At 38.6% G+C, this 26,832-nt stretch overlaps 1 protein-coding gene across 4 annotated transcripts in view; it reads left to right on the forward strand.

Annotated features, from left to right (window-relative positions):
* DLGAP2 (DLG associated protein 2) overlaps nt 1–25,832 on the forward strand; it is a 462,298-nt gene extending 436,466 nt beyond the window's left edge. For 3 of the 4 annotated variants that reach the window (XM_040552625.1, XM_040552624.1, XM_040552627.1), the window contains 6 exons: nt 5,413–5,498; nt 6,729–7,144; nt 15,917–16,008; nt 20,629–20,781; nt 21,620–21,637; nt 23,110–25,832. In XM_040552625.1, the coding sequence (XP_040408559.1) occupies nt 5,413–5,498; nt 6,729–7,144; nt 15,917–16,008; nt 20,629–20,781; nt 21,620–21,637; nt 23,110–23,328 (984 nt within the window). In that variant the 3' untranslated portion in view covers nt 23,329–25,832. The remainder of the gene's footprint in view (nt 1–5,412; nt 5,499–6,728; nt 7,145–15,916; nt 16,009–20,628; nt 20,782–21,619; nt 21,638–23,109) is intronic. The other variant, XM_040552626.1, reaches the window with a different exon arrangement.
* The last annotated feature ends 1,000 nt before the right edge of the window (nt 25,833–26,832 follow it).

A 26,832-nucleotide genomic window follows, 5' to 3' on the forward strand; every position in this document is an offset into this window, starting at 1 on the left:
ACCATGAGATGCTGGAGTTCAGAATCTTGCATAGAGAAAGCAGGGCAATGAATAGGATTACAACTATAGACTTCAGGAGAGCAAACTTTGGCCTTTTCAGGGACATTCTTGGAGAGATTTCATGGGTTAGGGCCCTAAAAGGCAGGGGGGTCCAAGAGACCTGGTTAATATTCAAGCATCACTTCCTCCAAACTCAAGTGCATCACCATTAGTCAAGCAAAGAGATGGATGAACAAGGAACTCCTAGCAAAACTCAAACAGAAGAAGGAAGTATATGGAATATGTAAAAGGAGACAGGCCACTTGGAAGGAACATAGGGATATTGTCGGAGTATACAGTAATGCAACAAGGAAAGCTAAGACCCATTTGGACCCATCCCTCCCAAGGGATGTCAAGGACAACAAGAATGGCTTCTCCAAATACATCAGTAGCAAAAGGGCCTGTGGGCCTGCTGCTTGAATGAGGTGGGTACCCTGGTGACGTAGGATACAGAGACAGCAGAGTTACTGAATGCCTTCTTTGATTCAGCCTTTACTACTAAGGCCAGCCCTCAGGAATCCCAGGCCCTGGAGACGAGAGAAACTCTGGAGGAAGGAAAACTTTCCCTTTCTTGAGGAGAATTGGGTTAGAGATCATTTAGGCAAATATGACACTCACATATCCATGGGCCCTGATGGGATGCACCCACGAGTGCTGAGGGAGCTGGTAAATGTTATATCCAGGCCACTGTCCATCATCTTTGACAGGTCATGGAGAACAGGAGAGGTATCTGAGGACTGGAAGAAAGCCCATGTCACCCCAGTCTTCAAAAAGGGAAAGAAGGAGAACTACAGTAATCTACAGGCCAGTCAGCCTCACTCCATGTCTGGAAAGGTGATGGAAGAGCTCATCCTGGATGTCATCTCTAAGCATGTGGAAGAAAAGGTGATTGGGAGTAGTCAGCATGGATTCCCCAAGGAGAAATCATGCTTAACTAATATGATAGCCTTCTATGATGGGATGACTAGCTGAGTAGATGAGGAGAGACTGTTGGCTGTTGTCTTCTTGATTTCAGCAAGGCTTTTGACACTGTCTCCCACTACATCCTCAGGTAAGCTCAGGAAGTCTGGGTTAGATGAGTGGGCATGAAGTGTATTGAGAACTGGCTGGAAGGCAGAGCTCAAAGGGTTGTTATCAGCAGCACAGAGTTTAGTTGGAGGCCTGTAGATGGCGGTGTCTCGCAAGGGTCAGTACAGGGTCCAATACTGTTCAACTTACTCATCAGTGACCTGGATGAAGGGATGGAGTGCACCCTCAGCAAGTTTGCTGAAGTTACAAAACTGGGAGGAGTGGTTGACACATCAGAAGTTTGTGTTGCCATTCAGAGGGACGTCGACAGGCTGGAGAGTTGGGCTGAGAGGAACCTCATGAAGTTCAACAAAGCCAAGTGCAGGGTCCTGCACCTAGGGAGGAGTAACCCCATGCAGCAGTACAGGCTGGGAGCTGACCTGCTGGAAAACAGCTCTGCAGAGAAAGACTTGGGAGTCCTGGTGGACAGCAGGTTGACCATGAGTCAGCAATGTGCCCTTGTGGCCAAGAAAGCCAATGGTATCCTGTGGTGCGTTAGGAAGAGTATTGCCAGCAGATCCAGGGAGGTGATCCTCCCCCTCTTCCCAGCCCTCATGAGGCCACACCTGGAGTGTTGTGTCCAGTTCTGGGCTCCCCAGTACAAGAGAGACCTGGGGCTCCTGAAGCGACTCCAGAGGAGGGCTACAAAGGTGATCAGGGGACTGGAGCATCTCTCATATGAGGAGAGGCTGAGAGATCTGGGCTTGTTTAGCTCAGAGAAGAGAACAGTGAGAGAGGAATATTATCAATGTATACAAGTATCTAAGGGAGGGTGCCAAGAGGGTGGGGAAGGACTCTTCAGTGTTGCCCAGCAATGGGATAAGAGTCAACCAACACAAACTGAAGCACAGGAAGTTCCAACTGGATATGAGGAAAAACTTCTTTATGGTGAGTGTGAGAGAGTACTGCAACACGTTACCCAGAGAGGTTGTGGAGTCTCCTTCTCTGGAGATGTTCAAAAGCCGTCAAGATATGATCCTGTGCAATGTGCCGTAGGTGAGCCGGCTTAAGGAGGGGGGTGGAACCAGTTGATCTCCAGAGGTCCCTTCCAACTTCAGCCACTCTGACTGTGTGACTGTTCATTGGTGTAACCTGATGTGTTATTCATTTGACATATAATAACAACTACTCTGCTAGTGAAATTCCAGGCTTAAAAAATGAAGAAAAGTCCATTCAGGCTTGCACAGTGAGAACTGAAGCACATTTCAGCCCTTTCTTCCTTTAGTGTCTTTCAAAAGTTTTCTCAGCTCTCCTATTGACAGAGATGCTTACATAAAATAGGCTTTAATAAAGAAACTCTTTTTAAAATAGATGTTTTAACTATAGATGTTTTCTTTCTCAAGTACCCTTTTCCTTTCAGAAATTCAGCATTGATTTGACCAGTTCAAATACTGTATATGTCCAGGTTTATGCCTAGATGATTTCTGAATAAAATGTACTTCTCTAACATAAACATTACCAACTCTGACCATTAATCCGACAATCTAACCTGCCTAATCTAAATCAAGTTAGTTTCTTATGTTCTTTTATAAACTTAACATTAAATATACTTTAAACCAAAATTATTTCCATAATGTCAGACCAGAACTTGATCTTCAGGTAATAAATACCTCTACCGTAGTTCCGCAGAAGGGCATTCACAGAATTTACTGAAATACAGATATCTAGTTCCATAGCAGAAATTTATAAATAATGATAAATGACTAAAATTAACAATATCTATCATGCTTCAGAAAGCTGAAGAGGGCTAGCAGCAGTAAAGCTACTAGAAATACCTGATCAAGCTAAGCCAGCTTATAGTGCTCTTTCTGAATAAATAAGAAAAAAAAAATAAGCATGAAATTGTTCCAGTTATTTTACAAATTGAAATTGTATTAAGTTGCTAAGTATTTCTACCAGTAGGCAAATACTTTTGAAAATTTATTATAATTACTTTCTATTTTCTAGCTACTTTTTGTATTCAGGCTGTGTGTGTACTCCCAAGCACCTGAGACTAGAGAAATCTGCAGTTCCTGTTGAGGGCACTGTCAAACCACAATCTAATTCATATTTGGCACAAGAATGGGACACATCCCACAGGAGGATGCATCCAGCAACTTTTCTTTCTTTTTTTTTTTCTTTTTTTTTCAAGCTTTCTGTCAAATTTTTGCCTTTTTTGTAATTTCTCACATAGATGGTTTCCTTGTTTTGGCTTCTCTTCATTTAGTCATGGACCATCCACATCCTTTTCCCATTATCTATCTGTTTAACTAGGATCTCTGTGTTTTTTTGAATTTCTGCCACTGACCCACATGCCAGACATGGCATTAATTTCAATTAACAGTATATCTATAATAGAGATATATAGTATTTACATCTAAGGTAACACCCTAGATGTTTCCATTGCAGTCAAAGGGGAGGAATGGACCTAGTATCTAATACATTGTCAGTGTCTCACTATTGACCATAACGTCAGTCTAGGTCACTAGCTTTGGTACAGACATTTATATGCATCTAATCAGAAGATCCTTCGAAATGCATTTTTGATGTTCTTTCTGCCGATCATTTAAGCTCCTTTTCTGAAGACAGAGAAACCCCAAAATATCTTTTGATGCAGGCCGCTATCCTCTTACTTTTGTCTGACTTTGGCCAGACAAGTAGTGTCCTGTCCCTCCATATTAAGCCATGATGTGAGCCCTGAGGAATCTTGTCTTTTTTTTTTTTTTTCCACAAACGACCTACCTCTGTGGTTGAGTCTATTTTTCACTGCCAGTGTCAAGAGGGACCTTTCTTTTTATACAGACAACGCCAAATCTTGGAGACTGCTACCAAGACTGATAACTTACAAAAAAACAAACAAAAAAAAAAACAGTTCTGTCACTGTGCAAGTGAATGTAGCCAACTTCCATGCAGTTCCTGAGGTGGGAACAGTCAACAGAGTGTGCTTTCTCTAGAACTCATGCAGAATAGATGGAATTGCTGGAAAATATTTCCTTGTTACTTACCACACTGATATGCAGAGCTTTTTGCAAACCTGTGCCTGATGCTACACTGTACAGTTCAAACCTACTGTAACATTTACTAGAGGCTTTCTGCATTAGCTGTTTTTGTAAAAGTCACCATCACCCACACCCAGGTAAATATGAATGCACACTGATTACTGACTGGAATTCCCTTCAGTGTGAATTTACGTGGAAATACCACTTGAAGATTGAAAGAGAAGTTATCAGCAACTGGCTTCTTCAAGATGTAGAGTCCACATCTCACATTTCACCCTCCTTCCACCTTCTCCCTGCATGCTTCCAGAAACCTAGTGGGATTCAGACTGTGCAGCTAATAAGCAGCTAAAAAGGCCCAGGGGTGCCTGTCACTACTGCAAGACGAAAAGTTATCTTATTTTCACTATAGGATATAGTCTTTTACTGCACCCATGAATTGTGCATGTGGAAAAACTGGTTGCTGATAATATATATATATATATATATTTAATTTAGCAGAGAAAGTATCATTCAAAAGGAAAAGTCTGTTCAATTCTTTCTTTTTTTTTTTCCTGACTCCTTTGATTCAATACAATTTGCATACTGCGGCACTCATTATGTCTGTGTCAAAGACTTGGGGGCGGTGTGGTGGTGGGGAGTGTTATATAAAATCCCACAGAAATTTGCAGTAACGATGTGGTCTCAGTTATGAAGAAAACTGTACTGTTATGAAGAAAAATGTATGTATTTTGGTGAGTGTATTTCAGGTGGGAATCCTATTAAAAGGTGCATAAATTGCTTGATGTAGCATTTTGGGGACCATGTTATTAAAAAAGGTGAGATATGGCATTCTGATGTATCCGTCACGTCATTTAAATGGCTTTATATTTGTCAACACGGCTGTCGATAAAATTTCATTGCAGTATTTCTTTTTATTACTTGCAAGTTTATGGGGCTACTTGAGTTTTTATTTTATTTTGTAAATCATGGACTATAATGAGATATTTTTTTTATAATAATTTAAAAAGGGACAATCTTGTGCATTCCTTGTTCTAACAATAGCTCTTCCAGGCCACCCTGCTTACTCCCTGCTTCCACTGACCTGAGTAATTGCATCTGCTTAGGTCTGAAATAGGGAACTGCACAGTGAAACAAGTAGTTGTGCAGAGCTTTAGAAAACACAGCACCAAACCAATGTTAACAGGCTGAATACTTATTTAAGTTATGTATTTATTGCTGGGTGTTTTGTAGCAGTAAGAGAGGAAATATATAATTTATTCTGAGTAAGTGCAGGTAATGCTGAGTTGTCAGTGCTCACTCTGTGGATGTATCTTTTCTGTTGAATTAGGTGGAAACAGCAACCGATTCGGATACTGAGAGCAGAGGCCTACGGGAATACCACTCTGTTGGAATACAAGTAGAAGATGAAAAACGGTAATTCAAGCACATACAAAAATCTGTAGGCTTTCATAAAACAAAGTGCATTTATAAACAGTGTTAATAACAAACATCTGGCAACTTCTGTCCCTAAATAATTCATAAAGCAAATTTCTTATATGCATGCTGGTCATTTGGTAAAATTTGTAGAGAATACTTAGCAGTTGCTTAACATTCAGTTAACTTTACAGCTTTAATTGTAATGAAGGAACTGAAAGATTTAAATTAGTGTATTAATATCCTTTCATTATTTGCAGAACAAATACAAAGAGATGTATATTGGGGTATTCTTTGTTTGATAGGACATCTCGTACTGGTTCAGGCCTTCCCAGGCCTCCTAGGGAGGTACAGTGGTTAGCTAGCATGGTATCTTTATCCTAAGCTGGAATCAGCTTCTATGCTCGTTCAATTTTTACCTAGTTTTGTAAAACTGATGGCCAATGCACTAACCCACTGGTTGGTTATCCCTGGCAGGCACTGCCTGTTAAGTACCGGACTGGGACCATTATCTCATTTCACGGCAGCTGTCAGACAGTATCTGTCTGCTAATTGCCTTTTACCAACATTGACTAGAAGTAATTTGAAACAATAGACCTAGATGTGAAAAGATTTCACAAATAATCTTTAAGCGTCTATCTGACTTTATAACATAAATCTTTTCTAAAATGTCATTATTCTTGGCATGTTACAATAGAAAATCAACATTTAACGGTCATCCTATGAGGCTAGTAAAAAAAAAAAAAAAAGACTCTTAAACCTGATGCTATTTTTCTTTTTTTTCAAAGAATTCTTAACAGTCCTAACTTAGCAGATTTTCACATTTTATCTAATTATGATCATTAATATTTGGATTTTTTATACATATATTTAGCAGTCTTCCACCAGGAGATGCAACCCTGCAGTTCTGCTAGTTATTTCCAGTTCATTTAGTAATGATACATGGTATTTTGTAGTACGAGAATAAATCAATATTTGCTTCCAGAGATAATTTAAATGATTTTCTTTTGTATCTTTGCTGAGATCAATGATGCCACTATGCTTTTTGGTTTTCCTCTCTGCTGTTATTCACTGTCTTATTTTAGTGGAATATGCACAAAGAAAAAATATTTAGCGTAAAATATAAGGAGAAAACCAAAATCCATCCATTGAAATATTATTCTGTGCCTAGTATGAACATATATGCCTTTATATGACTTAATACCTTTCCTTTCCTCCTTCTTTATCAAGACATGGAAGATTTAAGCGCTCAAACAGTGTAACAGCAGCTGTCCAGGCTGACCTGGAGCTGGAGGGCTTTCCAGGACACATCACCATGGAGGACAAGGGACTTCAGTTTGGCTCGTCGTTCCAGCAGCACTCAGAGCCCAGCACCCCCACCCAATACAGCGCAGTGAGAACTGTACGGACACAGGGACTGTTCAGTTACAGAGAAGATTACAGGACCCCCGTTGACACCTCAAACCTTCCACCGCCAGAACCCTGGCTGGAGCCAGCCATTGAGACAGTAGAGACTGGTCGAATGTCTCCTTGTCGACGGGACGGATCTTGGTTTATGAAGTTGCTGCATACTGAAACTAAGAGAATGGAAGGATGGTGTAAAGAAATGGAAAGAGAGGCAGAAGAAAATGATCTTTCTGAGGAAAGTAAGAACATTTTGGTATCTTTTCTTACAGATGTTTGCTGAAAACTGTTAGGATAAATTGATGGTGTGTTGTTTTTCCTTACTCATCTTGCAGTACCAAAGACACTCTACAGAACCATTAGATATAGGCCCCCTGTCCTGCTACTAACTGTGCAAGTTGGTCTTTGCCAGAGTAAGGTTTTATGGAAGCAGTTGAGGAGCCAACTGCATAGAGCCAAGTGCAGGATCAAAGCCTGGCGTTAGATACAGCTTGAGTGGAGCAATAGCTCCATCTGTAGCACCAGCTCTGGCACATTCTTCCCACTCACTTCTGTGGCTCTAGTGCTTGATCCTTTGCCATAGCACACAAAGTGGTCTTTTGTGAAGTTATTTTGTTTGCCATTTTTCTGAATCCTGAGAATCTGCCTCCTATTTTGAACAGGCATTTTAAACATGTTTTCATTCCTTTATAGACACTTGAGACTATCATAAAGGGGCCGTTAGAAGAACAGGAAGGAATAAGCAAGAGCAGTAGTTAAAGTACTTCTGCAGCTACAATCCCACATAGTTCAGCAGCATTTTCTTATTATAATTTTGTCAAGAATCATTATTATTCTCTCAATTCCTGTGGACACCTTGAAAGAAGTGATGGGAAAAAGTGAAAAATAATGTAGACTATTTTGGAACAAGATCCAAGCCAGCACTAATGATAGTAATACATCAAAGTGGTCCTAGCACTCAGTAGCCAGCTCCCTGTGATTCCCTCTGAGGTCAATTATCCTTGTTCTCCGGTCTTAGTTTTATAAATATTTCAATCCCTGCCAATCTGAATTATTGTCTCAGTCCAGATTTTCTCAGATCACAAATTAGTTCATATTAAGTTTTCTTACTAGCATCTTTTCCTACACTCTCACAACTCTCACGCATCACCTCTGAATATTCTTTCCCAATTGTCTTCTTTCCCCCTCAATGAGTTCTTGTTTATGATCTACCCCCAGGTCTTGGGCCAGGCCTGCATGGTCACTAAAAGGCCAATTTCTATTTCTTGCACTGACCTTTTCAGAAGAAGGAACTTCTGTATTTTTACCTCATCATTTTCATTTTACAGTCATATTTCTGCACTAGATTGTGCACAAGTCTGCCATTAACAAGATAGCTTTTGGCGTGGCAGAGAACATAAGGCTGTTTTTCTTCCTTTAGCCTCCAGTGCTTTCCAGAGTTTAGCTTTTTGTCATCATTTTCATTATGGCAGATATGAGTTGAGAGTTCTCTCTTTGCATTGATAACATGAAGACTTTAATACCCTCCTAGGTGCTGTTTAAGTACAAATAATAAAATATTTTGCTTTGCTTAGCTTGTGTTAGGATTCCCAAATGTTATTTCATAGTGGTTATTTTTAATGCTTATTTTTACCATATACATCTTATTTTCGTATTCCCCAAATCTTTGCACTGCTAAATGCTGACATTTCTCTGCCATCGTTAAATATCCCAAAGCACGAGCTTTCAGTGTTGCCTGGTACTGACGTGGGGATATCAGTGCTCGTGATCATATGCTATCTCCTTTCTTTGCAAGCTCTTCCTCATGCACAGCCATAAACAAATTTGCAACCACCTGAAATTAGCAGTGGAAATGTTCTCGTGTCTTCCTCACTCACAGACACAGGTAGGGAGTTAGTGCTGTTATTCTCTAGAATATGAAGCTGTCTACGTGTTATGTTAGGAAAAGTTGGAGGAACTGATTTTAATTGACTACCAATTCCTGGGTGCAGAATGACCCTCCCTTCCACCATGTAAAGCTACACTTGCACTCCAGAAATACCCTTAAACACTTTGCAATAGCTAGGAAGTTTTCAAAAATTGTAGAGAAGAACTTGAAGGATAAGACATTAAGACAAATTGGACTTTGCTAATTTTTATTAATATTCACAGTTAGTGAGACCCTTTTAACCTAGAATCATTTCAGAGAAAACAAAATGGAATTTCAGTATTTTATGTTTCCTCATTTGCAGAGTGACTCTATAAGAGAAAAAGAAAGGGCAATTCCCTGACATATAGATACTGAAATACAACTGAAATGGACTTCTGCAATTCCCTTTTTAACTTAACCAAAATAGGTTCATTTTCTATGTTTGGGGGAATAATCTGGCCTCCCTAATAGGTTAGAGTAGGAAGTATAGAATAGATCTGTATAGCATAAATGAAATAAAATGCTTGTCTTCAGCTGGTTGTAAAAAGTGACACACAGACTTCTGCTTTTCCATCTTATGTGATTCATTTCAAGAGATTCTCCTGAAATCATTTCCGAATTACATTACCTTTGAAATGGTATCCCTTCGCTTAATATAACTAACATCAAGCAAAAGGAGGTTATCAAAGAATTATTTTCACCGAGGGAATGAGCATTTTTAAATTTCTGTGTGATTTTTTTTTTCCTGTTGAGTCTCTGACACATTTTGTATCCTCTGTTTAAACTATGTAGGTTGGAAGGTATGTATCCATAAGAACTCAAGTTTAATGATATCCCACCATGAAATGTAACTTGACATATTTAAGCATTTCTCAGTTCCCTGAAGAAAATACTCAGAAATACAGAAGCCAGAAGCAACTAAGTATGTTTTCTCCATCTTCCAGCAGGACTACTGTTCCCATGACACTTCACAGAAAAGTTTGCACATTCAAACTGTCATTGTTAATGCTGAATCTTTTTTTTTTTTTTTTTTTTTTTTTTCGGCCAGGGTATATTAATTGTACCTGAAGAACAAATATAGCTTTGCATCTCATAGAAGGCTGTCTTTATGCTACCACTTCTATTTTGTTTTAATCAAAGGAAGAGTTAAAACAGAGCTGCATTTTAGAAAACAATTTCATTTTCTGTGTTAGCACAATAGCCCTGAGATCACAGAAAGCTGTCTGATTGCTGTATTGATTTTTTTCTTTCACTGTAGCTTTTCTCCCATAATGTTGTTTTAAGATCTTCACTCATCAGGACTTAGAAAAGGAGAAGATAATCACTGCAACAAAAATAACCTAACCTCTCACACTTTCTTTTTGCAGACAGTATTTTTTCATTTGGTCAGTTGCCATGAATCGTATTTTGGAGTCTCTGTAAAGTTCAAGTGTTGTCCATGTGGGCAGTTATTTGTGTTCTCAGTGTTTATCAGAATATATATATATATAACATATATATGGCTGGAAGTGTTCCCAGGGTAAGCTATCTCATCATTTGTACCAGCAGGGTGCCTTCCAGCAAAGATATGTGTTTCTCAAGGGTGCTGACTGGCATTTCAGTTTTACACCCTGAAAATTGTATTTGGCTATTGCTGGCATGTAAGTGATGACAAGAAAAATGCTCCAGGTTGTCACACCGCTACTGAAGACACAGAGGGCCAAGACTCTGCAGCCCAAGAGCTCAGCTTTTTGCACTGTGTGATGGGAGCAGGGAGACTTGCACAGGAAGGAGCAGAGCCCGCAAGCCCAGAGGGGAGCTGTGACTTACGGGGTCAGGCATGATGTGGCAGAGGGAAACAGAAGATATCACAGGCTCCCAAATGCCACAGATTCCTCTACTGAGATATTTCACTACGCAGGTCAAATGGAGAACTGCCACCCAGACTTTACTCTCATATCAAAATCCTAAGATAACACAGCACAAAAAATTGTTTTCATAGAACAGAGTCTTTAAGCCCAGTATAAACTATACCAGCAGGAAGAGGTTTTTTGCTAATATTTTTCTTCTGCATCATTTTTAGGAGCTCTGCTGGTACAGCTATGCCCTATTGAAGTAAAATGATCTCTAGTGTATCAGGCATTAGAGAGAGAGATCAAAATATCACCTTTCTCTCCCCTTACCCCTTCACTCCATGGATGCTGAATTGTCCTTGCTAATCCTCCAGTTGGTGTTTCCAAAGTACTGCAAGGGCTTTAGTAACACAGAAGAACTGTAGCAGAAAAGGTAGAGTTAAATCTCCCGCACTTTGGAAAAAAAGAAATCTCACAACCAATTTATTTCAGTACATTCATAGTTAATCATCCATAAAAGCTTTCTTAGGTATTTGACCAAACACAGGTTATCCTTTAACCAAAGAGAGATTACTGACATAATTTCCTAATGTCTTTCACAACTCTATCCTTCAGAAACTATTGAAATTGACGTTTGGAGTGTTGTAAATGACTACAGAATGTCTTAATTTCCCTGAAACAGTAGTTAAAATCAATACAGGACAGTCCCATAGTGAGGAACCCAAGAATTCCTCCTAGCATTTGTATTGCTGAGCTTAAATTTTCTCTTCTCTGAACTCATCTCCATTCGGGTAAAAATTGAACATGCACAGAGGCTCAGGGTTCACAAGGATCCCATTGCCATACCTTCACTCCAGAACACTACACATCGGTGGCTGTGCTGTCCTAAAATGTCATCTCATGCCAAACATTATGCATTTATTATTATGCCTGCCTGATATGTTGCCGGTGGAAAAGATATATATTTCATACAGATTTAGGCTTAGTTTCAGAAAAATTTGGGTTTACAGATTGCACAAATATTCTGGTTTACGTTAGGATGATGAGCTAAGTGACAGAATATTTTTCCAGGCATACTTTCTCAGATTGTGTGTAGAGCAATTTATTTATAAGCTTAGGAATAAAAAATAAAAGGAAAAAAAAAATAAAAGCAATCAAGGGAAATGAAAATTTAAAACTAAAACTCACCATTTAAATAACACTAATACTAGAAGCAGACTGATTACTATAGTATCTCATTGCAGTGGTGCAACTGAACAAAGCTTTTAACCTGTCAAAGATAGAGTTATGGCATCAGACTATGGTCTTGGTTTGATCAATATAATTCTAACTTTTCTTCCCCTGCCTTTGTGATGTGAAACTGTATTCAGTTATAAGACTCTGTAGCATTCCTCACACAATACAACATGTATAAATACATATTACTTGCAATTTTCTTGTAATATGCTTATTGCAGGGGAAAAGACACCATTTTGTTAATTTTCCATGTTGTATACAGGGAACTTGTACAATCTTTATCCAGGATATAAATCCTGAGTCTGCATCTACTGCAGTCGCAGTAAGAGTTTTGTCTGTCTTCAGAGTAAAAGTCATACAGGACCACACAACAAAAATAGAGTGCTTTATATGCTTCAGGGAGCAGAATTAAGGTGGTGTGACTCTTCCCTGACTTTCAAGTCAATATAACATTATCTTAAGGAGGGGAGAACGTATAGGAATTATATGAAAATTATATATATTTAACTATGTTGGTAGATTTTATCATCATTTATTTACAAGCAAAATCTTTGAGGCATCACCAAACATCTCAATCTCTCCAGTCTCTAACATTCATCATTCTTTCATGGAGATAATCAATCTGCACTCATCAGAATAATTCCCCAATGCATGAAATTAATAACAAGGCTTTGGCTGTCTATTAATATTGTGCTAAAGATTATGAATTGAAGTGTTTTAATACTTTAATTTAATTACAGCAAAGCAGAGTAGCATGAATATGAGAGATTCTAACTTCTATGTCTTATTAAGTCTGATTTACTTATTGAAATGGAAATAGAGTTAGATCTTTAGTAAATGGTAGGCCTGTAATTATACATGTGTATTCATCACTGTTGGAGCCTTTTTGAAAGACTGCTCACTAGTGCTATATGCTGCTTCAAAACTAACCTTATTCCTGGCAGTGGGGTTCTAGTTCTGCAAGTTGTTTAAGTCTGCTATCTGTAGAGTAGCTCTGAGGGAACGAGGTTTGTTTAGCTTGGAGAAGAGGACTTAAATCAGGGGTTTAATTACAGCTCTCCTAGTGGGTACAAACCGAGAAGGTGAAGGCAGTCTCCCCTCAGAGGTACACACTGAAAGGAGGAGAGGCAGTGGGCACAAGCTGCAGCAAGGGAAATACCAACTGGACAGAAGGACAAAGCTCTTCACCAAGAGGGTGATCAAGAAACAGGCTACCCTGAGAGGCTAAGGTTTGTCTTCCTTGCAGGTTTCCAAAACTTGAGTGGAATAAGGGTCTGACCAACCTGATCCTTGCTGACAGCTTTAGGCAGCTCCAAGTGAAGTCAGGGAGAGGAACCACAGGCACATATTTTACTCTGGTGGTCTTTTTCTTGGGCACAATGGGGAACCTCTGTGCTTCATGAGACACGAGCATCACCCAGCATAAGGTTGCTTCTTTGGAGTCTTCAGCTTGACTTGGTGACACATGCAGGTAGCGCAGAACCACAGTGTCTGACATCCCAAATGGAGGTGTGTACCACTCCAAAACACTGCATGGCCAGTGCCTAAAGTCTTGTCTGGTCTGCCTGGGCTTTAAATCACAGATGCCTGTCAACAAGATCCTTCACGATAATGAAGATCAAGCAAATGTTTATTTAATTTGGGGTTTGGAGTAACCGCAAGATTCACTAGAAAATGTCAGTCAGATATAGATTCTGTCAAGATCTAAATTTCTGTGGTAGGGCACAAACCAATGCATTTTCCTCATGCTAAATACTTGAGCTGTGAGCTACAAAATTCAGTGGAGGAAACTAAAACTGAGCTTTATTCCCTGTGAGACAAGCACTACAACCATCAGCCTACAGAACCATTGTCACTCTTTTTCTGCCTGGTGAGTAGTTGAATGGAGTGTGGAACAGCTTCATCAAGGCAATGCCAGGGACCTGCTACAGCAGAATTCCTCATCTTAGGAAAGAGGGGATTCTGACCCCACACTGGGAGTTTGTCCTATGTCCTGTGCTATAGAGCATCCAGGGACAAGGAGGATACAAGTTTGGTTGACACTTACATTTTTGCCTTTGCTAAAAATGCTGACAAACTACTGAAAGTGATTTATTTCAGATCGAGTGAAACAATTCTTTTTAATTTAGATTTCTGTGTGTTTGTTTGGGGCACCCAAAGCACCCAAAACATTGCTTTTCCTAAGCCAGTAGCTCCATAGAGGAAAGCGAGGGGTTTGGTGATCAAAAACCCCAAACCAATTAAAATGTTTTGTTTCATTTGGCCAACTAAACAAAAACAAAACCCCAGTGAATTGCTCATGCAGCCCTGAAACACTTAACCCTTTCACAAATGGGTGTCACAAGGGACAGATGAATTATGCATATTGCTGTTTAATTTAGTGTTGTGGCGCAGCTGCAAACTGTTTGTCTACCAGAAAACAGAATAGTGTTTGAGAAATAGCTTTACAAATTAATCTATGCTTTTAAAGCTATGAAATGCATATGTTTTCACAGAAACTGAGCCTAAAACTTCTGGTTCTCTCTTACTGCGTCTTGTGGTTAAGCAGACGTTTTACTGGTCTGGAGTAAGCAGAATTAAAATGTAACTATTACCAAAATATTTTTTTTTCATATACCACTCAGTCTTCTCCTCTGCTTGTTTAAAATAACAACAAAATTTTAAGCCCTGCAAGAATTTCATTTTTTTCTAGCTCATGTTGCAGTTCAGTTTTGCTGTACTATTATAGCTTCATTCTACCCTATGCATCTTCTTTAAATTATCGATTTGGTTCCCTCAAATAAGCAGACTGTTTAAATTAAAAGATGCCAGAGTATTTATTATGTTACCCCTATACCTACCTCTATCATTCCCCTAAAGATTATTTAAAGATCAGGAAATTCTCTGGAAAACTCAATCTTGCGTTGAAACCCCAGCTTATTACGCTTTTTAAAATGTTGCTTTTTCAGCATAGAGAAGGATGTGCAATTTGGTGTAGGAAAGTATATTGCTACCAACTGAAGTCTATCCCAGCTAATGTGGGACTCCAGGAGAAGCTGGTTTTCTCAGGATAAGCCAGTCCCCTTAGGCACTCTAGCCAATAGAAAGAAACATCTTCAGGAGGTGATTCATCATGTCTAAAAACAAGTGCCTAACATGGGTGAGCTGATGAGCTGACTATTTCCTGTCTTTGATTATATAACATACAGAAATTTTGATTTAGACAGCTAGTTCTTGGAAGCAAAGTGAAGTAAAATGAATTGGGTTCATTTCCCCTGTGCTTGTGCACACTGTAAATAACAAGCACACTGACTGGGGAAAGCCCAACAAACCAGGCGGGTTGGTCGTGATTCAGCAAAATCTTGGAGCATTTGCTTGCATCCCACTCTGTCTGAATCTCCCATGCTTAGGTCTTCATGTATTTTCCAGGGTAGACATATAAATAAATGATGTTCCTCGATCAGGTCTGTAGTGTAAGTTTATTTTTGTTAATTGTGCCTGATGGTGCTTAAGAGATAAGTCTAGAAAAGCTAATGGACTTAAATTTTGGTGATAACTTAAAGAGAGCTTTAAGTTTGGTGATAACTTCCTAGTTTCAATGTCAGTAGACCTATTGAACCATTTGCAGTAAATATTTGTAGTTAAGTGCTTTGTTAGGTCAGGATTAATAAAAAATAAAAAATCTGGATGATAATGCTTATCACTAACTTTTTATTTTTGTTGTTATTTACTTTAAAATTTAAGATTGTTTTCAAAAACATATGTATATATGCCTACTTCAGGAAGCTGTGTTCCTTTGATTTTTTCTACTTTCTTAAGCAAACAGTCTTGGTTGTTCTGAGTTATTAATATATCATTTACTATTTACAAAGGGGAAGATGCCACAGAGCTTTCCTATATCTATATCTTTTCAAAAATATTTTATGTGTATAATCAAAAGCAGCAAAATATTTACTTCCAGTATAAACTAAGCTATGATTTCAGCTACATATTCTTTGAGCTGGCATTTACATTTACTGCCAAAACATCTACTGGTAATAACCTCTCTGTATGCTTAGTCCTAGGTAAGATCCGAAGTGCTGTTGGAAGTGCTCAGCTCCTCATGTCTCAGAAATTCCAGCAATTTTATTGGCTCTGTCAGCAAAATCTGGTAAGTCACCATGTCTGGCCATTCTTGAAGAGTTTATGACTACTCATACTTAATATTCCACAAAATGTAACTGTAAATTTTAGAATTGAATATCTTTACTTCAAAGGCAACAACAAAAACTGATGTAGTGTACCCAGAGAGTAGCATTCTGAAATGTCATTTTCATGTCTCACATTTGTCTTATTGTTCCTTTTTTTTTTTTTAACTTAATCTTTAAGTGTAGTGTTAGTACATTTTTTTATTAAAGCCAACATGTAGTTTCAGTAATTTTAGTCTAGTTGGGTGTTGTCTTCTTTTTTTTCTTTTGCTGTCTTTATTTAAAAAAAAAAAATGAGAAGGGAACAAATGCAAGTTTTCTGAGACATAATATTATGGCTTATTTCTGTTAAACCCTAAAATAGTAACTGTATTTCTGGTAAGAAAGGAGGAATTTTTCAAATTATAGTAGGCAGAGAATAGTAGGATACATGATGCAGCTTTCTACCTACCTGAAAATAGGACTGATGTTGGAAATGGGAACATTCATATTGTTCATGAAATTGGGTTTTATGATTTGCATTGCCAATTATATATAAGATGTCCTAGGGCTAAAGGAACAGATGCAGTATATTACTTGTAGGAGTTACTGCTATTGTTCTGGAAGTTCATTAGACACTAATTTGATTCGAAATGTTATCTTCGTTAATATGACAGCACTCATCAGTGATGTAAACGTTGTGGCAAGATGATACTAAGCAATAGAAGAACATACTGCTTCTAGCTAAGGCTAGTGGTACAAAACATACTTTCTTTGGCTTACTTGAAAACTAAGTGTAACTTTCACCTCTTGACTGTCCCTACACATCATACATTAAATGTGTTGAATTTTGTTACATGCAGGACAGCAGACATGACCTATATATCTGGTTAGATACATTTCTTTTTCTGTTAGTATTTGCTGCACAATTTTTAAGGTAAAAGTCATTCTGCAGAGACCCATATACTACTTTCCATCCTTAAGGTTAAGTATCCAAAATTCCTGAAACTGTAATCAAATATTGCTGAGAAAGTCATGCCAAAAAAGTCCCACCTTCTGATAGAAAAGGTTAAGATATATAGTCTTCTTTAGGAAAGAATCCAATTATCCACTTCAAAGATTCTGTCAAAACAAGAAATTTAATAGCTATCACAGAATGACAGAGGAAATATGCAAAGTCAGGCAAGCAGATGACCACATTTGTAGTATCAAATATATCATGTGTATTACTATTAATACGTTATTTTTTTTTGATAGTGAAAGAAGGGAATCTTCATCAATGCCTAGAAGTTTCTTACTGCAAATTCCAAAGTGTCTTCCATTACCTGATTGATTAAGCTATGCAAACTAAGATTTGGAGAGCCTAACCTCCATTGCACTTCATTTATCTTCGAGTGGGTCCAACACTTGTGCTTGAGAGCATTGCCGTAATAACAAGAGCAGCTCCTGCTCTGCACAGCCATCGGCAGTTTGGAAGTGCTGACAATTCGTTACTGCAAAAGCAGTAGGAGAAATCTACCGCTTTGCAGATAACATGACCAAAAAATGGCAATGTTTTCTCTCCTTCTCGTTTGGATAATAAACCTTTGAACTCCTTAATGGCAGCTTTACCCAATTCTGGATATTTCAGCTCTGAATATTCTTCAGCTTCATTAAATCAGCAATGGGCTCTGCAGAAAGCAGCAACTGCAGAACCGGACTTCTAGCTCGTTCATGTTTTGAGGCTTTTCTTCTTATGCTTAATGATAGAGGGTGGTTTTTTGTTGTTGTTGTTGTTGTTAAATAGTCACTTAGTGCTTATCTACAGCAGGCTTTACATATTCTCCAAAGGCAGCATCTTGGTGCCCCATGGGAATGCTGGCAGATAGCAGCCAGTTTATGAAGTCCCCCACTGGAGAACAACTAGTGCTTACAGGGCTACAGCACAGCAGTTTCTGTAACAGTATTCAACAACAATAACCATAAATGTACAACAGAGAACAACAGCATCTACTTTTGCCAATACAAAAATGCAGCAAAGTTTTAGGAACAGGAACGTACTTACTCAAACTGAAATTTAACCGTTGCCTATGGATGTTTCTAAAGGGTCACAGGAACTTCAGGCAACATATTTGATGATGCTATTGGTTAAGATCTCTCCTCAGAGTAAATTCGTACAACTGGACTTTTTGTCAGGGAATGTAATGACAGGACAAGGAGTAACTGTTTTCAACTAAAAGAGGGTAAGTTTATATTAGATATTAGGAAGAAATTCTTTACTGTGAGGGTGGTGAGACACTGGAACAGGTTCCCCATGGAAGCTGTGGATGCCCTGGAGGTGTTGAAGGCCAGGTTAGATGGGGCTTTGAGCAACTTGGTCTGGTGGGAGGTGTCCCTGCCCACGACAGGGGTGTTGGAACAAGGTGATCTCTAAGCTCTCCTCCAACCCAAACCACTCTATGATTTTCTGATTTTTACAAGAATCTGGCTGGCTATCTCACACAGTACATGGTTCCCAATAACTAGAAAAAAAAATACTAATAAATTAAATCACTGATTAATGACTCCTCCCTGATGAATTATTCACATTATCTCTTGTAATACCCTGCTCTTTCTTTGAAGTGTCCTCCTCCATACCCTAGTCAGCACAGATCCTACTCAGCTCTTGAAATCATCTCTTGGTGTGTCAAGGTTGCAGGCAAAAACAGAGCATCATGAGCACGGGCCAGGTACTTTTTGCTAGCTTTAGGCTTCCCTCGGAAGGAGGCTGCAAAGCTGAATTCCAAATACGATACAAATAAAAGAGCCACTTCTGAAAAGAAGCAGGTTTAAGCCACTCTTTTCAAAGCCCAGTTAGCTGTAATAGTAATCATTTTTTGCTAGCGTTTATCCACGGGCTGCGAATCCATAAATGATAACAGCAGGAGGCAGCCCTCTTGTGTCCGCACAATGCACTGCACGCTCCTCTCCTCCCAGCTGCTCTGGAAGCTGTGCTCTTCGGCATCAGGGATGAGCAGAGCACAAAGGTACAGAAGAGCAATTAGCCTTGATTCAGAAGGCAATGACATTTCAATGAGTGGCATCATTTTGTGGCTGTTTAGAGGAAAGTGGGGAAAAGGACTGAGGAGACCAGGCCAGAGAGAAGAGATCGCAGTGCAAGACAGATTGCTGTGGGACTGTCCTGACAAATTTCACACTAGGAATTGGTTCTTGAAGCCTCTGATATTGACCTCTGTACAATAACTAATACCACTGACACACACTGTAAATAGTTTTGGAATAAATTGGGATCTACCCAACACAGACATTTTCAGTGAACACTAATCTGGAGTTGCATCATGTTTGCCAGAAGTCTGTTATAATCTGTACTGGAACTTCTGTTAAACCCCAAACTCCCTATGAAATGGAAACTCTTCTAGCAAGGGTTTTGAAGTGTATAGGCTTTTAGGCAGGTGTTCTTGGCCTGGGTTCCAAAAGGGGTTTAGGTACGGGCGACACTGCACATCGTCATGCCCAGCTCCAGCCACTCAGCTCCCACAGTGGTCTAAACCCAAATTTAAGTAGCAGTTCCCAGTATAATACCCCTAGGAATGAATAAAATTCTGATTTATCTCTCTCCCAGGTTTTAGATAACTGTGTGGAGCTATGATCACTACCTAAAATGTCCTCATCCATTAGATTCCAAGAATATAGGGCACAGAGCCTTGCTTCATCAATAACACCACAGTTTATTTATTACTCAGTAAACTAGCCACTACAGCTTTTGCCTAGTGAGGGCGAAATCATGAGCTCCTTTGGCCTGATTTCAACTGCATCTCTCCCAGCTCCATTGCAGAGACCTTAACTACTTCCTCTTGCCCTGGGAGATTACTTCTCCATCATCTTCATAGAGATGTTTACCAGTTAAGCCCTATTTCACTAAAGTGACAAACCTGTCTTCTTGAACAGTACCAGTTCTCATAAAACATGAGGTACAGAGTCTGTATGCTACCTTTTAACGCAATTTTTATCCAGCATTAACGTTTGGTTAATAACCAGGTTATTAGCGCCACCTAATGCAGTACCTGAGAATAATACCTGCCCAGTTCCTGAGCATGATTCGACCCCATGGAGAACAAAATCCTAACATACCCACCCGGATTTTAACGCTTACACACATGTTTGAAAACCCAAGACAATGTAAACATCGAATCCAGCACAAGTTGACAACTTCCCCGTCGTGTTGCTTTGTCTTCTCCTCAGCTATCGCAGATGTAATTTTTAACCAGAAATACTTCAGGCTTCCTGGAATACAAACCACATCCCCATTTCCTTTAATAATTAGCAGAGAGAGGTTGTCAGCATGTGCTACATTTTAGAAATGCAGATCAGCACAGCAGATGGTGTTGAGGAGCTCTCCGTGCTGCACGGATGCAGAAAGGCTAGCGCAGGACATGTAACTTGTTCGTGTTTGGGTTGTGTAGGAGGCACAGCTTCCCAGGCACAGCTCCCAGCTGCAGAGCATGTGTAGCCTTAGCCCTGAGCAGCACTGCAGCAACAGCATCCGGCACGGCTCCATTCCTGCCTCAGAGGACTTTGTTTAAAGCCTCCTGCTCTATTCATGCTCTCTCCTTTGTGCGTGACAGGACCCGAGTGCCATGCCGAGACCAACTTCCCAGGACCTCGCAGGTTTCTGGGACTTATTGCAGCTCTCGATTGAAGATGTCAGCATGAAGTTTGATGAACTGCACCAGCTGAAACTCAATGAATGGAAAATAATAGAATCACCTGAAAGGAAGGTAAGCAGACCGTGGACAATACCATTTACTTCCCACTTATAGTACTGTGGTCTCCCTGTGTTAAATCCAGTAGTGAAGTGTAGAAGGTTTCTAGCCCAAAGATAGAAAACACCTAACTGGTATGGCCCAATTTATACATGGAAACCTTCATCAGGTGTGAGGGGGTTTTATTTTCTTTTTAGTAATGTTGAGCTGAATTGTGTAACAAACAAAATGGATTTTGCTAAGTCCTGTTTGTCTGCTCTATAACATTTGTGTTGAAATTATTTGGATTCACATTAAAAAGGCTACAACTGAAATATGTTCTGATTAATTCAGACTGAGGACAATAGCCCAATTATTCAGTCAAGGTAAACTGCACCATGCTGCTCCATTTGGGCCAGCACAAACCTGAGCATTACGGTGCTTAATCCTGCCCACAAGAGATGACTGGTGCTGGAACACGAGTGAGACAAAAGCATATGACAAAGCATAGCGCTGGTCAAACTAAAGCTTGGCTATGAAAGTTTGGGGGAGAATTTCTGGCAAACTGCCTGCACCTCTGTGGTGCAGCTTGGGAAACACCCCTGGCCACCAGGCTTCCAAAGCAGGTGGCATCATGGCCACGAGCACAATGTAAACCTGAAACTGCCTTTCCCCTTCCCAGAGCAACTCCCAGCCCCGCTCCCAAATTATCCCACTGCCCTTGCTGATTATTATATCAGTCAGATGAAGGCAGCATTTGGTTTGAGTCAGTACTGTTGGCCTCAGGTGAATACTTGGTTGGTTTGGGAGGGATTAGGAGGCATTTTGACAACTCTTTCATTTCTTCATGCTCCTCTTGGATTTTAATTTTCAGCCAACTGATTGGTGGATGGTGAGTTTGCAACTCTTGCTTACTAGTGACAATTGGAAGTAAGAAATTATTGTAGTGACAGCAACAGTGGTGTTCCTGAGAGCGAAATAATTAAAAGTGAAAAAATAATAAGATGGGACAGCAGGAATGGAGCCCTTATGTTCCTGTCTAAAAACAGGAAATAAAAAAAATAAAGACTGGAAGAGCTGACTGTCATGGAGAACAGCATTTTAGGCTGCTGCACTGTTCTTGTTGAGTTGAGAACATTGAAATATGTTCTTAAATTTAACTCTAGTCTTGGCTAATGCATTTTGGTAGTAGACTCAGAATTTAAAAAAAAAAAAAAAAAAAAGTAATGATGATTCTGCAAACCACAGGTGTATCCGTTCTTTTTTTATTATTATTTGAATCCTGCTGTGCCTCAAATTAACTGTGTTCTCCATAAGGAACAGCCCATACTCTGAACTATTACAACCACTGTAAGTGATCCAGCAGAAAGATATATCATAATAACCATACAATACATATGAAGTTGTGGAATCTCCATCTTCGGAGATATTCAGCCAAGTATTAAATATGATGACAAAAAAAGTGTTTTAACTTCAAACTTGAGTTTAATTTCAAGTGGGCTTTGAATAGAGTATTGTACTGAATCATCTCCAGGGGTCCCTTCCAACCTAAACTATTATATGATTCTGTGATTCTGCAATATCTTTTTAAGGTCCTTATGTGATATTCCACAATCTATAATGGAGTAAAATATCAATTTCATACTTCAGAAAAGTTCTTGATATAAAACCTGCAGAAGCCATTTACAGCTACGTTGGTAGCAAAATCTATTGACTTTCACTTTATAGTTTGCTAATTCTTCAGTATAATTTTCTTTAAAATGGTCCAGGCTGACAAGGAGAACAATCAGCCTATGTTCTCTCTCTGGTTGGTGCTTGCATGTTTCCATTTAGCAATTCATAGAGGAGAGTAAACTAACAGACATGTATACACAGCTGCTATCTCATATCCAGCTGAGGCTAAACTCAGTATGATTAATTTAATTAAAAATTCTGTCCTGCTAATCTTAGACAGTCTTTTCACTTGATCAAACCACACAGATGCGCTGAATTCTTATTGGAGAGCCAGTGTGTGTTTCTGTTTATAATGAATGTAATAGTGTGTCAGCTAAAACTAAATAAATTCATGTGAAAGCGAGGTATGTAGACTGCATGTGTAGGACACCTGTAAGTACAGTAAAAGGAAGCGTAGCTATTTGAAAGCACAGGACGACCGAATTTGTGCTGAAGTAATGGTTTTCTGTCAGTGTTTCTAGAATGGGTAGCACTTCACATAATCCATTAATCAGCTGATCTGAGAGCACAAAGTGAGCATGCTTGATGTATGTAATGAGTATTTTGCTTTGTATGTCTTCAATTTGCATGTTCTGCTGATGGTATCTTCCACACGCCATTCACCTTGAACTCATTCACCTCCTATTGCAGGAAGAAAGAAAGGTTCCTCCTCCTGTACCAAAGAAGCCCCCAAAAGGAAAATTCCCCATCACAAGAGAAAAATCTCTGGACCTACCCGACAGGCAGCGACAAGAAGCCAGAAGACGGCTCATGGCTGCGAAGAGAGCAGCATCTTTCCGGCAGAATTCAGCCACAGAGCGTGCAGACAGCATCGAGATTTACATCCCAGAGGCTCAAACCCGGCTTTAAAGACAGAATGCTGCAGAGTTCCTTTTTTAAACAAAATGCTTGTACAGTTTGTCAATTACCTGGTAATTTTTGTCTCATTCTCTCCACTAAATATGCCCTTGCTGTTGTGTTCTTTGTGCCATAAGCACAGTGGAATGCTTTTGATTTCCTCAGAATTTGCTGAGCTCACCGCAAGAACGACTTCTTTTGTATTTATTGTCTGACTTACAATCAGCTACAATGGATAGGGCTTGTCGAGACCTGACTTATCCAGTATATTCTCAGAGGACAACAAGAAACACCTCTTGAGATGGAACCCAGCTTACTTTTTTGTTATTTATATTTTTATAAAATGTGTGATAATTAGGGATAAGAATAACAAACTTATAAATGGGTGCATCTCACCATTCACTAGAGGCATTAGCTAATCCAAGTAGAAGGTGCTACAAATGTAAAGAGCAGGAAAGAAAGAACCCATTTATCTCTCTGACCTCCAGTTTCTTTTCCTAGAACCCAGCTAAAATATTTACCCATGTGCTCTGCCACTCTCCTCATCTTTGTTACTGCAAAATAACATTAGGCCTCTCATGTCATGTCAAGTTTCTGGAGATGAACAGGGATATCCAGCCACTAAAACTCCAAAGTTCATCAGAAACCAAGAAGCATACAAGTCTGGTGGTGTTGGGAATGCCCACTGAGAAACGTTTGCTGTTAGCAGTGTAACAACACTTTGAAACCTAAGCAAAATTATAATGCAAGAGGACTCGAGTGATGGGTGAAAGGAAAATGGAAGCCTTAAAAAGTTAGATCTTCTGTAGCAAGATGTGTAAAGAAAAAGTTATACTTACTCCTTTGGAACACTCATCACATTTTTAACAGTTCTTTTATGTGTTAACGTTTATTTTATAAACCTTCTCTCTTTTATTTCAAGAGCTGCGCTACATGTAATATTTCAAACTCTCAAAATGTTATATCAATTGAGTTTCCAGGGTATCCTTGAGAAAAAAAAAAAAAAAAAAAAAATCTTGCTTGTTTAAAATGCCAGTTGTGATGTTGTAAACAGTTTAAGAAATATGAATGTGAGTGGTAAGTATATCTAAGTTTAAATGGTTATGTTAAGGTAAAGGTGAACTGTGGTTTACAGTTGTATTTTTTTTAGAACTATTTTTCTATGCAGTATCACTTACAGCAAGAATAAGCTTCTTGCTTGCTTCAGACGTAACAAACATGACTCAAGAGAAAACTGATTTCCAGCCATGGAATATAAGGAAAATAATGTATTTTCAAGCCTCTCATTATCAGAAGATAGAAGTGGTGACTCCCACAATTAAGAGGCTTTAAATCAAAACAAATTGAGATAGAATTATGCCACTTCACCTACCTTCCAGAGCCAAGTGAGCAACCCAGCACTTAGAAGTCTTCAGGTGAAGACGCAATAAGATAAGTAACCCACAGACTCCGACCCAAGGTTGGAACGCTACTGAATACTACTTTAGGTCAAAACAATATTAACACAGTAAGACAGACAGTCCCATCTACTGCATTTCCTGTTTACCTGCTTTAACAAATGCAATGTATTTAGCCATAGGCAGAACAGCTATTAAATTATACTCTAGCACTTTGGTTCTTCACCTGACAAGCACTTTAAATCCGTGTCCCACACACCCTGCAGCCTGACAGATGACTGAAAACATGAATTATCATAGGTTATGCAGATCTGACATTGCTTCTAATCTGTTTTGGTTTGGTTCTGCTTTTTTATGTTGTTTTTGTTTTTCTTTTTTATCTTTTTTCCTACAGTGCATAGTACTAAGCATGAGTTCTGTCTTTGGAGCACAGCTAATAAAGCACGTTTAGCTTCAAGATAGGAATCTTTAGAGATGAAGTTTTGAGATGTCTCTGTGAGGAGAAAGCCCTGTAAATTGAGCCTGATATCTGGTATATACTTTGCCAAATAGCCTTAAACCATATTTGGAAGCAAAAACCAAGACGAATGTATATCCTTCAAAAATGCAAAAAAAAAAAAAAAAAAAAAAAAAAAGAAAAAAAATTCCCTGAAATATTCTTCTATAGATGGAAACATTATCTTTCCCATCCCTTGTGTTTTCAAGGCATTTTCTATTAAGGAAAGAGCTGAATTCTGGGTAGTGTACAATATTGATACTACTTCTATATTTGTTGTACTATTTTAAATACAAATGTACTTGCAGACACTGTCATCTTTAGTGTCGAAAACTGATATATTATTTAATGTGGAGCTGCTATTTAGAAATATCCACATAAAACTAAAGCTAGTGTCTTTCCTAGTTTTAGGAAATATAAAATCGGCACACACAACTAAATATATAGAGCTGTTATATACATATATGGCAGCTGATACATTTTCTCTAATTTCCCTGTACACTTCACACTTGACTTACTCTTTTGAAAACTCCTATCTGCAGGGACAGCTCACGTGATAAGACAAGTCGCATTTGATCCTGCCACTAATCAGACTTTAAAAGTCTGACAATTGTAAAGACAAATCATAAAAAAAAAAAAAAAAAAAAATTACAGATGTGCTTAGATCCCAGTTGACCTAATAATGCTTACTTGGGGCAGTCCATCTAAGTTTTTAATTTAGAATCATATTTTCATTGTTTTTTTGATATGTTACAATTTTAATGGATGTTCTCAGGCAAAAATAGGCCTGCAAGAATGATGCCAACCCTGTATTTTACATTTCCCATGCCATTATAAGCAAATGTTCAACATAAATGTTAGATGCATATGATTTCTGTTTGTTCCACCTTTGTTCCAAAAAACAAGAATGGAAAAAAAAAAAGTATCAAAATTTAATTAGAAGCCTACTGAAAGATTTGATAATATGTTATCTGTGCATGTTATATTTCAAAGTGCAATATATTAAATTCTTGTACAGGTAACATTCTATCATAGAAGGCAAGAAAGCCATTTCTATCTACATATTGTACATTTTGTTAGTTTAGAAAAATAACATTATGCTTATCATACTTGTGTTGCAAATAAATCAAATTTTTTCATTCCCTGACATGAGAAACACAGCACATGGTACCTTAACATAGAAACAGATCAATTGTAATCTGACCCCACATCATAAAAATAGAATTCAGTATAAAACCAATGCAGGAGGAGCATAAATAAACATAAAGATAGAAAGTAGAATACTTTCTACTTAGAGACATCATGGAGTACATCCACACAGAACAGCCAGATACAGCAAAATGGTCTAGTATTTAACTGAATACTAATTGGACTAATATTTATTTTAACTGATAAAAATTATAGAAAGTCTCTGTTCATTTCTTCATTGCCTGTAAAACACAAGTATAATAAACAGAATTGTGAAAAGTTAAATAAAGAAAAAGACCTGACTGGTTGATATCTGCCATACTTATTTTTTGCTTTGTATATTTTTTTAGATTTGAAATTCTTTGTAAATTGGTGAAGTATATTATGGAGTGTTTTACTATTTCTTGTTGACCTGATCAGAATGGCCTTTGGCAG

The sequence above is a fragment of the Cygnus olor genome, chromosome 3 (assembly GCF_009769625.2).
Source record: "Cygnus olor isolate bCygOlo1 chromosome 3, bCygOlo1.pri.v2, whole genome shotgun sequence".
NCBI lineage: Eukaryota > Metazoa > Chordata > Aves > Anseriformes > Anatidae > Cygnus > Cygnus olor.